This window comes from Scardinius erythrophthalmus (assembly GCF_964197995.2).
Source record: "Scardinius erythrophthalmus genome assembly, chromosome: 6".
NCBI classification, from domain to species: Eukaryota; Metazoa; Chordata; class Actinopteri; order Cypriniformes; family Leuciscidae; genus Scardinius; species Scardinius erythrophthalmus.
Window position 1 is genome coordinate 16,252,700 of NC_138226.1, and position 13,123 is coordinate 16,265,822.

At 39.2% G+C, this 13,123-nt stretch overlaps 1 protein-coding gene across 6 annotated transcripts in view; it reads right to left on the reverse strand.

Moving 5' to 3' along the window:
* The window catches only part of tbc1d4 (TBC1 domain family, member 4), a 34,131-nt gene that overhangs the window by 16,229 nt on the left and 4,779 nt on the right, over positions 1-13,123 (reverse strand). For 3 of the 6 annotated variants that reach the window (XM_081369279.1, XM_081369278.1, XM_081369275.1), the window contains exons 2-10: positions 8,821-9,432; positions 7,935-8,024; positions 5,899-6,003; positions 5,097-5,229; positions 4,916-5,007; positions 4,707-4,817; positions 3,934-4,053; positions 3,346-3,396; positions 17-222 (exon numbers count right to left, since the gene is read on the reverse strand). In XM_081369279.1, coding sequence (XP_081225405.1) covers positions 17-222; positions 3,346-3,396; positions 3,934-4,053; positions 4,707-4,817; positions 4,916-5,007; positions 5,097-5,229; positions 5,899-6,003; positions 7,935-8,024; positions 8,821-9,432 — 1,520 coding nt within the window. Of the gene's footprint in view, positions 1-16; positions 223-3,345; positions 3,397-3,933; positions 4,057-4,706; positions 4,818-4,915; positions 5,008-5,096; positions 5,230-5,898; positions 6,004-7,934; positions 8,025-8,820; positions 9,433-13,123 lie in introns of all 6 variants that reach the window. The other 3 variants (XM_081369277.1, XM_081369276.1, XM_081369274.1) reach the window with 1 other exon arrangement.

Consider the following 13,123-nt stretch of genomic DNA (forward strand, 5'->3'; position numbering starts at 1 on the left):
GGAAGCAATGCATTACCTGTTCTGCAGCAGCTCCGGGGCCAAAGACTGCTGCCGGCGCAGTGGAGCCTTACAGGCCTGGGAGGAAACCTCAGTGAAGGAGATCTTCTTCTTGATGGGCGTGTGGCTGAAGGTGTGTGCCCGGCGACGGAACTGCGGGGCATCTGGGTCGTCCTCAAGGTAACTGGGTGGAGTCCCAGGTGGGGAGTCACCAGGAGAGTCGCCCTGCAGGGTGAGCAGATAATGAACTGGGTCAGCGATGAGTTGGACCCAACAACCTCAGATGATGAGATTATATTTAATGTCAGACAACTCAGCTTATCAACGAGTCAAACCTCAAATTCAGCAAGGATCCATCCCAGACAGAAACAAGCAATTTACTGAGATATGAATGTACAACCTTCAAATTTCAGACAAAGCAAAGCAAAACAACTGACTTGACACCAGCTACACCAAACTATTGATTCTGAACTCACCCAGCATTTTCCCTCTCCCCGTCCTGTCTCGGTCACTTCCCCAGTCAGAAGTGGCTGGGTTGGCGGTAGAGTGACTGCACACTTTGTGATCTGTTGTGTGTTAATAGTCTGTGTCACAGAGCCACATCACACACACATGAGCCGTTGGAGGTGGAACGCAGCACAATGGAGGTTTTTGGCTGCTGTTTACTGTGATGGCTATAGGAAGGGTCTCTCTCTGGCTCTCTTCCTCACTCTGTTTCCTGTCCTTGTGCTATGGCAGTTCCTGAACCTATGCTCTCCTGTGAGTCAGTACACAGCAGGGCCAGGAAACCAGTAACGGCTGCACAACGCTCTCTCTCCTTTCACTCGCACAAATCACAAACCCTGTCCACTTCCTTCAGCTGCCTACAGCTAAATTTGGGAAAAACAAATGATCCAAACAATATAATAGCTCTCTTGGCACGGTTATACAAAGCGAATAGGAGCCTTCACACAGCGCATGATTCGATCGATTTTGGACCAGTGATTATTCAAATGGCTTAGAAAAAGAGTTAGAAATAGTTTTAGCATAATTTGTTTACAGATGCCACTTAATTTGTATACAAAATTATTTTGTATATTTTGAAGCATTTTTGGTTTGCATACATTTTGACCAATGAATCTCCATGATTTTTCCAGTTGTTTGAGATTTCTGAATAAGGATTGTAAAAAGTAAAAAGTATTATGCAAAATTCACTTTTAAATGGTGCTTGAATATAAAACCAGTGTGTGTTTACAATATTCATATTAACAGCATATATAGCAGAAGGTTTACTATATTAAGCTGCTTTACCTTTAATACACAGATCTAATATACACATGCTCAGAAAAACCGTTTATCAGATGTTTAGACTGATGCAGATAATAAACTTTCATGATGATGAAGAACTGAAATGCCATGTGACCGTGATAGAGATAATCAAAACAAAACAGATGTTTTAGTGATGTCTATCAGAGGCACAAGCTGTAAAGACTCTGCCCTCTTCTGGAAAGTGGGGGTGGGGAGCAGCAGCTCATTTGCATTTAAAGATACATGCATGAAAAGAGTATTGCTGCGTCCCAGTTCGCCTACTTATACTACACCCTAAAAGTATGTACTCTTTTTGTGAGGAAAAAGTACATACTTTTGAGTGTGTAGCAAAAGAGTAGGCAAGCTTTGGGACATACTACTTCGTCATCTTAACGGACAGATCTGTCGCGTGCATCCTGTCACCGTAAACTGCCCTGTCAATCATCTTGTCACAGTTAAATCCTACCATTTCGGAGAGAAATGTAGTTGCACGGTCGTGGGTCTTTCATGCGAAGACTCTCTTCATGTGTTTGCAATTTGAATATAATGATGCATTTAAAAGTTAATGGCTAAACGTATCTTTACAAAAGTTCACAAAGCATCTGCAGATGCAATATAATGTAGACAACATTGAATAAATACATTTTCATGAGGTTAGATACTGATACTTAATCACTCAAACCCCTTTATCTACACCTCTCTTAACCGCCAGACTCATGCGTCCTCCATGTCTGTAGTTTTTTAACACTTTTCACTCGTGTTTGTAGTTCTAACCGAATCCTCGTCCAACGCGCGATGGGTTATGGGCAATATTAGCCGTTAGAGTGTGCATCGATCTGCACTTCGGATTCTGACCGGAAATAGTAGACCATCCGGGTATCTTTGGAACACTCATTTCAACATACTACGATTTGGGACGTACTAATCCTATTTTCGAATGTTATTTAGGACGGATAGTATGCGAATTGGGACGCACCATATGTTTTTCCTTCCACTCAAAAATGGCAATTTACAACAAGCTATAATAAATGATCTGTGGGATATTTTGAGCTGAAACTTCAGACACATTCTGGGGACACTTATATTACATCTTGTAAAAAGGGGCATAATAGTTCCCCTTTAAGCAATATTTAATCACATAAATATTTTAGAGCAGAGCATAACTAGACAAATGGATATTCACTACATAAACTTCATAGTACATACAAGTTCATAAACTTGATATTTCCTGGTTTTCCATGACCTTGAGAACCCTGTATTTATTTTATTTCATTCAATTAATTTTGCAACCACTTCTTTTAGCATTTGTACTGATATTTTTCGTTAAAAAATTTATTTAATTTTACAAAGATGGTTTAAAAAAAAAAATTCTCAAAATATCTTCTTTTGTTCCCCAGAAGAAAAAAGTAATTTTGAACAACATGAGTGTGTGTAAAGGATAACAGATTTTTAATTTTTGGGAGAACTATGCATTTAAATCAATCATTCTCATTGTTTTAGAGTAGACTCACTATATGATGATAACTCTATTGGAGTTACTGTATTCTCAGAACTGATTCACAGTACATACAGAACATGGAAGAGAGCCATGAGTAATGGACTGTTAGATTGTAACATGTTATTGAGAGTTGAAGTTTAAGCATGAGAGAAGGCTGCTCACATTGACAGTGCCTCTGAGGCCATGTGAGGACCCTGTGGGAAGGTAGAGCTGATTTGTTTTCCATGGAGTTCAGAGACCCGATCTTACCATCACACACACCTCACATTTCACACCCCACCGAGACAGCGAGGTGGACAGGGTCAAAACAAGCCAACCCCAACAAGTGAGACCCCCTGATGAGACTGACAGGCCAGCTTTAATCATATTACTCATGCTGATGCTTAAGAACATGTAGTGTATTATAACACAGCATTGGTTTTATGTGGTGAATGCATGTGGTGGTAACTGACACCACAGAGGCATGCTTGCTGGCAGGGGCAGAACAGAGATGTGATTCTTGGCAGGGAGAGAACAAGAGCTGGGGTTAAAATGACAGTATTCACGTGTTGTGTGATACTCACGCGGTCAAAGCTTCCCATGCTGCCCAGGCGCATTCGCATCCGGTTGGCTCCCTAGGGAAGAAATTAAGCAACTTGAATGTCAGAATTTACATCTACACAGACTTTTTGAATAATGAATCAAATAAAAATTCTGTTATCCTTTAATCAACATATCATTCATCATTCACAAACCTGTATGATTTCAGTCTTTCATGGAACACAAAAGAAGGTATGTGTAGTTTGAAGTATTTTAATGTTGCTCTTTTCCATGTAACAAAAGCAGATAGTGACCATCCAAAAAGAATCTTAATTTGAGCTTCACGAAAGAAAGAAATTCATACAAGTCTGGAACAACATGAGGGTGAGTAAATGACCAAAGGTTAATTTTTAGTGAACTGTCCACAGACATCTAATGGAAAATTCAGGTTTAGCTGGACTTTATCCTTATGCAATGATATTGCTTTGTGAGTAAATACAGCAGATGGTTGAGTTATTATAGTACTGTACACAAACAAAGGTATTATTCATAGTACAAGGGTGGGTAAATGGGTCAATCCCCATTCATAAACCATTAAGACACAAACAGACAACACACACACACACACATACCCGTGAGATGATGTTCTCCAGGGAGCTCGTCAAAGAACTCCGGGCTTTGTTCTTCAACAAGTCCAGTTTATTGCGGCCCGCACTGGAGTTATCAGAGGTCAGAGTGCTGCCAGAAGCATTCTGCTGTGACACAAAGGAATAAAAAGGAGCGAATAAGTGAGAATGAATGCCCTGTACGATTAGACAGTTTTCTGAGGAATGCATGTTCTGCACTTGGTGACATTTCACTTAATAGATTTTAAAATGATGTAAGCCAGACCACCAGGTATCAGGGATAAATCGGCACTTGTCTAAACCAACACTCTGCCACAGTATCCAAAAGAGCTTAAAAGCACAGACTGAGCACATTGGAAGCCTTGCCAACTATGACTTTCTCAGCAAACCATTGTTTTCACTGCAAAGTTCAAAGGGTAGGCAGATAGGATCGTTGTTTCCATGGTACCTTATAAAAATTGTCTGCATGTCTGTACATATACACACATTTTATATATATAAAAGTAAATGGGGATCTATTTGATTTCATTTCAACTTTAAAAGCTTGATGAGAAAAATGTTAACAGAGGTGAACTACTCTGAAAACATACAGTCTTGCACATGTTTAGAAAGGCACCTGCATTCATTCAGGGGCTCTGTTCTAATCTCTAGCTTTATTCTGATGACTCTTACAACCTGTCTTATCCTATTAGAGGGAGGTCACAGTTTCATGACTCTGCAAGGCGGCGTGGGCGAGCGAAGTAAGTGGTGCATTTTTGTTGTTTGTGTATTTTTGCTACCTGTGAGACCTCTCCAATATGAACATGAGATTTCTGCTTGGTCTCACACAACTGTCGGAGGTGAAGAATCACAAGCTCGTTTTCTTCGTGATCAGATGCTGGCTTCATTTTCTAATGCATGAGAAAACATAAACTAAATATACAATAGAGAATTGGAATGAAATGATATTTAGTTACTTTGTTTGCAAAAATGTTCCTGGTTTCCTTACCTGCACCCGTTCGAATATGTTGACCTGCTCGTTGTCGCTCAGTTGGGACAGGTACTTCTGAATGGCTAGTTTCGCCCTGGGAGGATACAAGCCTGGGACATTGAGAGAGACACACACTGGAATATTGTGCTAAAACTGGGGCGAGTACATTGAGCGAGTCGATGGAAGCTGGTGGCTTTACCTTCTATTCTCTCACAGAGCTTGTGCAAGTCGTGCATTGGACAAGCCTCGCACAGTTTGATTTGGTTCTTGGAGCTCTGCATAGCTGCTGCTGTGGTAAAGGCTTGTTTTAGGGTGAGCATTACTTCATCCACCTAAGAAAAGCATTTGTAGACATAAAATTAAAGTAAAAAAAAACCTCACCTTTAAAAGAATATTCTTGGTCAAACTTAAGCTCTACTCATGGCATCAATGTTGTCAAATACTTTGAAAGAAAAAGAATTATACAGTAATAGACTTACAATGAAGGTCTTTAGGCCAGTCATACTGGAGGATTTTAAAACAGAAAATATGAAGCCTGTGCATATCATGTGCTTGTTATGGCCATGAAATGGCTCAGATAAAATTTGTAAGCAGTAGCATATTCTGCTTAAGAATTATGTTTACACTTTTGGCAAAATAGTTTCATATTTTAAACCTTTACTCATGGTGCTGTGCATTCAGTCAAAACATTTCATTTGTTTTGTTTTTTTTAGAAATCAAGGAAGCAGTCTACAGCAAAGCATCCATATAGACCAAAAACAAGGAAAAACCTTCATGTTTGCATATCAGTTGTACAATGAGACCTTATCTGTACATCGTGTGCAAAAACACAGGTCTAATCCTATTCATCCTCTGGGTGGCATTCAGTTGGCAGAGAAATCAGCGTACTATAGGTAATGTCCACAAGATAGGCAAGGGAGAGTCATTGTTTCCATTGTACCTTAGGATGAATAATTAATCAGTGCGGTGACAACAGGTGCTGCAAGCAGGTCAGGACTCACCAGGGACTCACTAGCGCACTGGAACACGTAACACACATACTGGGCTGGGCCAGACTCCTCCACATCCCGACAAATAAAGCCAAAGTGATCTGTCTGTTTAACACCCTGTGGGCACAAGAAATTACATCCATAAAAGACTAACAGACATACAGGGCTGCAAGTCACATTGACACACAACATGTAAAAATTAACTTCATAAAACAAATTATTCTACCTCTGAATTCTAAGTGGAAGAAAGTGTGATTACCCATCAACTGAATTTTATATTAATGCACCACCTTGTAGGTATTATTATTGGTAAATACATAGACTTTTTTTTAATGAACATGATAGTATCCTTTATAGTTAAAGTTTTTTGGCTTTTAGTATGAATATGTTAGCCTTACTGCTATCTATAAGCTAGTGTTCTCCAAAACAATGACAAAATTTGCATTTAGAAGATAAGTCTTTAAAACTTACAGTCTCTCACTTTCGCCAATATGGTTCAATGATTATGATGATATCATGCTGCACTTGCAGCTTCTCATCAGATTTTCTGTCCAATCAAATGCTTATAAATGCTCATTTAGATTCTCTAGAATCTAAAGTGTCCTGCCCCCTATATTATAAATAGACGCTGAAGCTGGGCTTAAATCAGTCACTTGTTGACACATTTAATATTTTCTAGATGATTAACGGATTTACTGAGCTGTCATATAAACAAAACGCTATTGTCTATTTTTTAAAAGGGGAGGAGCTGCTCAATATGTCCCGCCCTGTCTTAATGTTTCAGTGGAAATTACATCAACACATTTAATAATGCTGTGCCCTTTAAGGATGAGCATTACAAAAACAAAAATCAGTGACACCTAGTGTTGTGCCTAAAACACCCCTTAACTACGGTAAAATCACTCAACACATGACCTTGTCCTTGAGTGACTTATTGCCTTAAAGGGGGGGTGAATTACTGTTTCATGCATACTGAGTTTTTTACACTGTTAAAGAGTTGGATTCCCATGCTAAACATGGTCAAAGTTTCAAAAGTTAAGTTGTACGTTTGAAGGAGTATTTTTGTTCCAAAAATACTCCTTCCGGTTTGTCACAAGTTTCGGAAAGTTTTTTTCGAGTATGGCTCTGTCTGACGTAAGAGAGGGCGGAATTTCCTTATATGGGTCCTAAGGGCACTTCTCCGGTAAGATCGCGGGCGCGCGCGCACTCAGAGCAAGAGAGTGAAAGCAGTTCGCCATCAAAGCGCCCTGCCCGGCTTTTGGGAAGTCAATGTCACCAAAGAAGTGTGTTTTTGGTTGCCAGGGCAAGACAACCCTGCACAGATTCCCAAAGAACCCGGCGTTAAGGCACCAGTGGATGGAGTTTGTTTTCCTGAGCATAAACGGAGTTGTGTAACTGTTAAGACTGTTGTTCCCTGCATTTCGACGATGATTGTTTTATAAACAAAGCCCAGATCGTCTAATGCTTAAGGATCGAGCAGTCACAATGATAAAGGTTCGCGGTCGTGCGTTGGAACGGTGAGTAAAACTGTTGAACAAATGTCTCTGTGCGTTGTTAGCTCGGCGCGTTAGCACAGCTTTAGCTTCGCCCACACGGCCCGCCCCCAGCCGCTCGTTTTTTTCCGGAAAGACTCGGTACAGTCAATCTTTCAATTAAAAATATAATAAAACAAAAGACTTTTTGGAGATATGAAGGATGCAATATTACTCTATAGGTACTCAAGATTAACAGGAGATTGAGTGAAAATGAGCATTTCACCCCCCCTTTAATATTCAGATCACTGTCGTTATACACATGCAAAACATGCACTTTTATCATAAGACATAGACAACAGTAAGAAATATGGCAGTTTGAAGGGTCTTTTTATGAGAACATCAATTTATGACAAAGAAAAATATAAATATTCTAAATTAGTACAAAACCTCATGTCACTTGCTTGGTACTTGTTTTGAATAGCACTGTGTGACAACATATGGTGACATTAAATATGAGACGTACAAAGAGCTTATCCCTAAAACCAAACAAACCTAATCCTTTCACACACAGACCTGTGAACATGACGAGATTTCCTTAAAATTCTTCTCCAGAACCACAGTTTTGGTTTCAGGGCTGATGAGATTCACTTCAAACCGTCCAACCTGCACACAAAAAAGCCGTTTGATAGCATATTTTGTTTATTGAGAAGCAGTAGGAATGAAAACACAAATATCAAGCTAAACGTCTGATAACTGATAACTCGGCTCGCAGTGTTTTCTGAGAGCTGTATTTGCATTTAAATACTTAACAACCAAGGTCATAGTGATTTCTTAACCAAATGACCATAGAGACACCTCCCCCTAAAAACTGTTTAAAGGGAAACGTGTGACTGCATGACCATCATGCATGCTAATTAGCAAGAATTTGCCTTTTACATGCGTAGGGCTGGGATAGTTAAAGGGATAGTTCACCCAAAAAATTGAGCTCAGAACAAAATATTTTAGTGTTTTTTGTTCATAAAATGAAAGTCAGTGGGGTCAAAAGTTGTTTAGAACTCCATCAACCCTCTATTCACACAATGGATATAGAATCACCATAGTTGTGGTGTGGACTTCCCACTTCTCATTAAATCAGAACAATTATTAAAACATAGTTATCATCCTTTGTGTTAACGGGTCTTTGGCCTCTAACTCAATCACTGGTGAGTGAAATCTAACAATATATTAGCCAATGGCTAATGACAGATATTATTTATTCACCTAGCATGAAATTTAGTTGCATTATGTGAGTGATTTACTTGCAATGTAGAGGGTTGGTCCATTAACTTTCATTGTATAACTACTCATTAATATATTTCTTGTTTCAACATGAGGGTGAGTAAATGATGAAAGAATTTCCATTTTTGAAATCATCTATAAAGGTTCATGAAATCACAGACTAAAAGTCTGTGTGTAATACCTGGAACAGCATTGTGCGATTCTTGTCAGCATCAGTCGGCTGCACATTATTGGGCGCGCTAGCATGTCTCCTACGCGTTGACCCCTTGCCAGTCTCTCTGGGCTTTTTCTGCAGGCCACCCGCGAGGCTATTACACCGCGTACGAATCTCCTGCTGCTCCCCAAATCCAGAGTCCTCCAAAATGCACTCAGGAAGAGCCCCTCGCAAGCTGCCTGTACTGGAGGAGCTGGTCAAGGCCAGTTTCCCATTGGCCAACTCAGACAGGTCTTCCTCAATCGAGCCGGGTTCTGCCTCAGGTTCGTCAACTTCGCAGAGCGAGGAGCTTAGAGGGTCGTCACCCATGATGAACTCTACGGGGGCTTCGGTGGAGCTACGCTGGCCGCTGAGGAGCCGCAGACGCTTGCGTTCAATCTCGTGTTGGCGGAATTTATCAATGCAGTCGTCAATTAGAGTTGAAGGGGCTTTCTTGTGGTTGACAGTCACTTTTCCACAGTAAAGTACTTCAAACTTCTGGGAGTTGTAGAAAGACTCGTCACTATCTTGCTTGGGCTTGCTTTCCTCCTTAAGTGCAGCCTTGGACACCTGTCTAATGCTGCTAATAACCTCAGGCACCTGGGGAACAGGGTAAGACATTAGATCAACCATACAAACAATAAATCAACACACTGAAAGGCAAACAAGGACAAAACTTCAATAAAAAGGCTCAGTGGTTACATTAAACTTTTGTAGTGAGACATGCAGGTATCATAACTAACTAGGTTCAGCCCCTGAGGAGCAATTTAGGAGTCAGTAATACAAAAGCCAAGGCAGACTGACGATATCAGAAAATGAAACGTCTGAGGAACCTGAGTGTACATTAAAAAAGCCAAATGGATATAAATCTACCAGAAAGGCCTTTTCTCTGGTCTCTTCTACTACTATCGATCATTTAGAATGAAACCTTGAGCTAAGACAACAGATCTCTGTTTTTATATGCCTGAACATCAGAAGGAATCTTTTGAAACTAGGTGCAAGGGCATAGGTTTAATTATAACATGGTTGAGACATTTTTAAATCAGCAACACTATACATGTCCACACAAAATACTTTATCTTTATTTTATCTTTATGTAGGCTATTAAAGATTTTCTTTTCCAGGATCTAACAGTCATGTTTCAAACAACTGAGAAACTGTAATGTAAAAAAGCATATATATTATTTATGAGAAAAAGAAAGAAAATAATTTTCAGGAATTCTAATTCTTATGTTTTGTCCAGAACAATCCTGAGTAAAAAAAAAAAAAAAAAAAAGTTTAGAACATTCTTAAGAATATTTTGTACACACACACACAAAAAAAAACATTACTCATAAAGTTGAAACCTGGAGAGTTTATTTGGCTGTTTCATTAGGCTCCGCACAGAAAAGCACGGGACAATAAAGAAACTGTGATTTATAGCGGCTTGGGTTTTGAACACAAGCAGCATATGCATAATTCCCTCATGCACAGTCAAAAGCCATGAAAAAGCGTTACCCTTGTAACGCTTAATTTCACTTATTACGGGAATTTAATTTTACAAATGAAAATGTGAAAACTTGGTATAGGGTCATGACTCAAGTCCCTACCGTCCATACTCAAATCTGCATTCATGCTTTTGGGTTTTAAACTGGTATATTAACTGGTTGCAAAAGTCAGATATACCTCAAAGTATATTACGCCCATGATCTCTTGTGCCTTTGCTTGGCTTAGAAATGTTCTGGCTTGTCTCTAAGGCTCAAGTGTATAAAAGGTTATGGCAATGTTAAATAAAACTGATTTACATCAGCAAGACACATCTTGTTTGGGAGAATACAAATGAATCTGGGTGACAGAATTGGGCCTGACGCCAGCAAGACTCGAAACGAAATGAAGCTCCACAGAATTTAAACACACACTAGGCCAGCTCAGACCAGGCTGGAAGAGCATGCTTGGCTGGCCTGGTCTAGATGACTACCATAAGCCTGGTAATGGTATAAGATTCAATTCTGAGCTGGCTCAACATAAACAATAAATCCCTGAAATTATGAAAATTATGTTCTAACAAGAATCTGAAACGGTTTCAGGCATGGTATAAACAAAGGTTGGAGTTTCCTTAGACACAGCAAGCTCTGAGACACATTAGCATGTTGCACAGTCAGTGCACATAGAGCGTAACGCACTAATGTGAACAAGAATCCTGTCGATATAAACAAATCTTCCAGGAACTAAAGCCCTGTAATGGATACAGAGTGCTTGCTGCATAAAAATACAGTCACATGGATTACTTGTTCAAGGCAGTAATGGAGAGCAAGTCAAACATAACTGCAGGCTGTGCACACTGTTCTATCTCTTGTAGAGCTAACCCATGAAAACGTTCACATTTGAAGCTTGACTTATTGCTTTACCATGTCACTGGCATAACTACACCCCTAATATAAATCATCTTTTTATGGGCTATCAGGAACAACAAACACCTAACCTGCCATATTAGATTTCAGCGCATAACTCAATATAATATGGCTTTTTGAGAATTGGTGTGCTATTACTTGAAGCAATCAGCCTTATAATTTTTCCCTGGCTGGCAAAAACCATTGAAGGAGGGACCTGAGTTATATATAGAACCAGAATATCACAGAGACTTGAGGCTGGGGATGTAACTATACAGAAAACCTTATAAACCACATTAAAGTCCACTCAGAATGCTTTGGCAACCGCATAGCAACGCCCTGGCAACCACCCAGAATAATTTAGCAGCAAGTTCTACATGGGTACATTTTCTTTACTTTGCAATTGGTTTTATGCAATTACTGCAGGCACTTCACGAGTGAGTCAGGAGTAAAAAATAAAGACAATAAGACCTCTGTGGTCCACTACACGTCTGTCAGTAAATATAGCTCGGTTTAATGCAAACATTTCATTGAAACCCTAAGGCTAACTGGTGGAAAATCACAGTGCAGCTGAGAGAAAAGGTTCCTTGAGATCAGGAGGAAAAGCAAACAATCCTTCAAGCAATCGTCTGCTGGAACGGGCTGCCTGTGTAAGCAGCACAAAGGGTGTGGCTGCTTGTTTTTAACTGACAATTGGCTTATTTCCTAGGAACAGTCACAGATTTCCAAAAATAATCATATAGTAACTAGTTTAAGCAGCCTGAATAATCTGCAAAAAGCAGATTTTTACATCTGATAGTGAAAAGGCAATGCACAGTAACGCTGTTTTGAGGTCACATTCCCAGCATACAAGAAAAAGCGCAACAAAAACATTCACCTACAGTAAACTTCTACGACCTCACCAGGCATCAGTGACAGTGTTTAAAACCCTTAAATGGTCTCAAATATTCAGTTGCAAGATGATGCTAGACCCTCTTTAGTTTAATAAATGATTTGCACTGAAACAAACATGTAAGGATGAAAGTAGGAGGGTATGAATTACAAAAGCTGTAAAATAAAAAAATGAAAAAACAGTTTATTATACTTTACACTTAGTGTTCAAATAGAATGTGATTCAAATAGAAAAATTCTATCACACTTTTTTTGACATTTTTATCACAACTAAGTTCACTTTCACTTGCTATAACCAAATGCAATGACATTCATACAATTTTAGGTGCTTTACATACATGCATGACACAGAGGCTTGATACCAGATGAGGAATATACACCTCTTTGATTTATGCATCAAAGCTTTGGGATGAAAAATAGTTTAAACACAAAGAAACTGTGATGAGAAATTCCTGCTTTTCATTAAAATTTACAAAATACAAAGACTGATTAGTGCACATGACCTCCTAAATCTCTCAAGATTTAAAGAATGTGCAAAATTTCATCAATGTGCTGCCATGACCTCATGTTTAAAAATGCTTTAGAATGCTGTTTAAACACTAAGATATCAAATGCAAACAGCACTGAGACTTCACAGAAAATTAACTCACATAAAACTAATAGTGAAAACAGAGAAAAGAGAACTGAAAGATGATGAAAAAAACTGTTTATTTTTAATATTTCATTAAAATCTAAAGTACACAAATGAACCTTGACAGCCCTAAAAATATACTGCACAAAATCCTTTTATTTCTTTAAAAAGAAAATGCGAACCCCAAGGACCACCCAATCTGAAAATTCCTTACTTAAAATCCACATTAAAATATTGATTATTAGGTATAACTTTGCTTTCTCTACAGTACCAAAACACAATGCACTAGAACAGGACACCCATGTCACTGGTCACTTCTTGTACAGGACACAGATTGGCATGACATGAGTCATGGGTACCAGGAAGACCGACCAACTACAAGGTATTCAGAGCAGCTGGG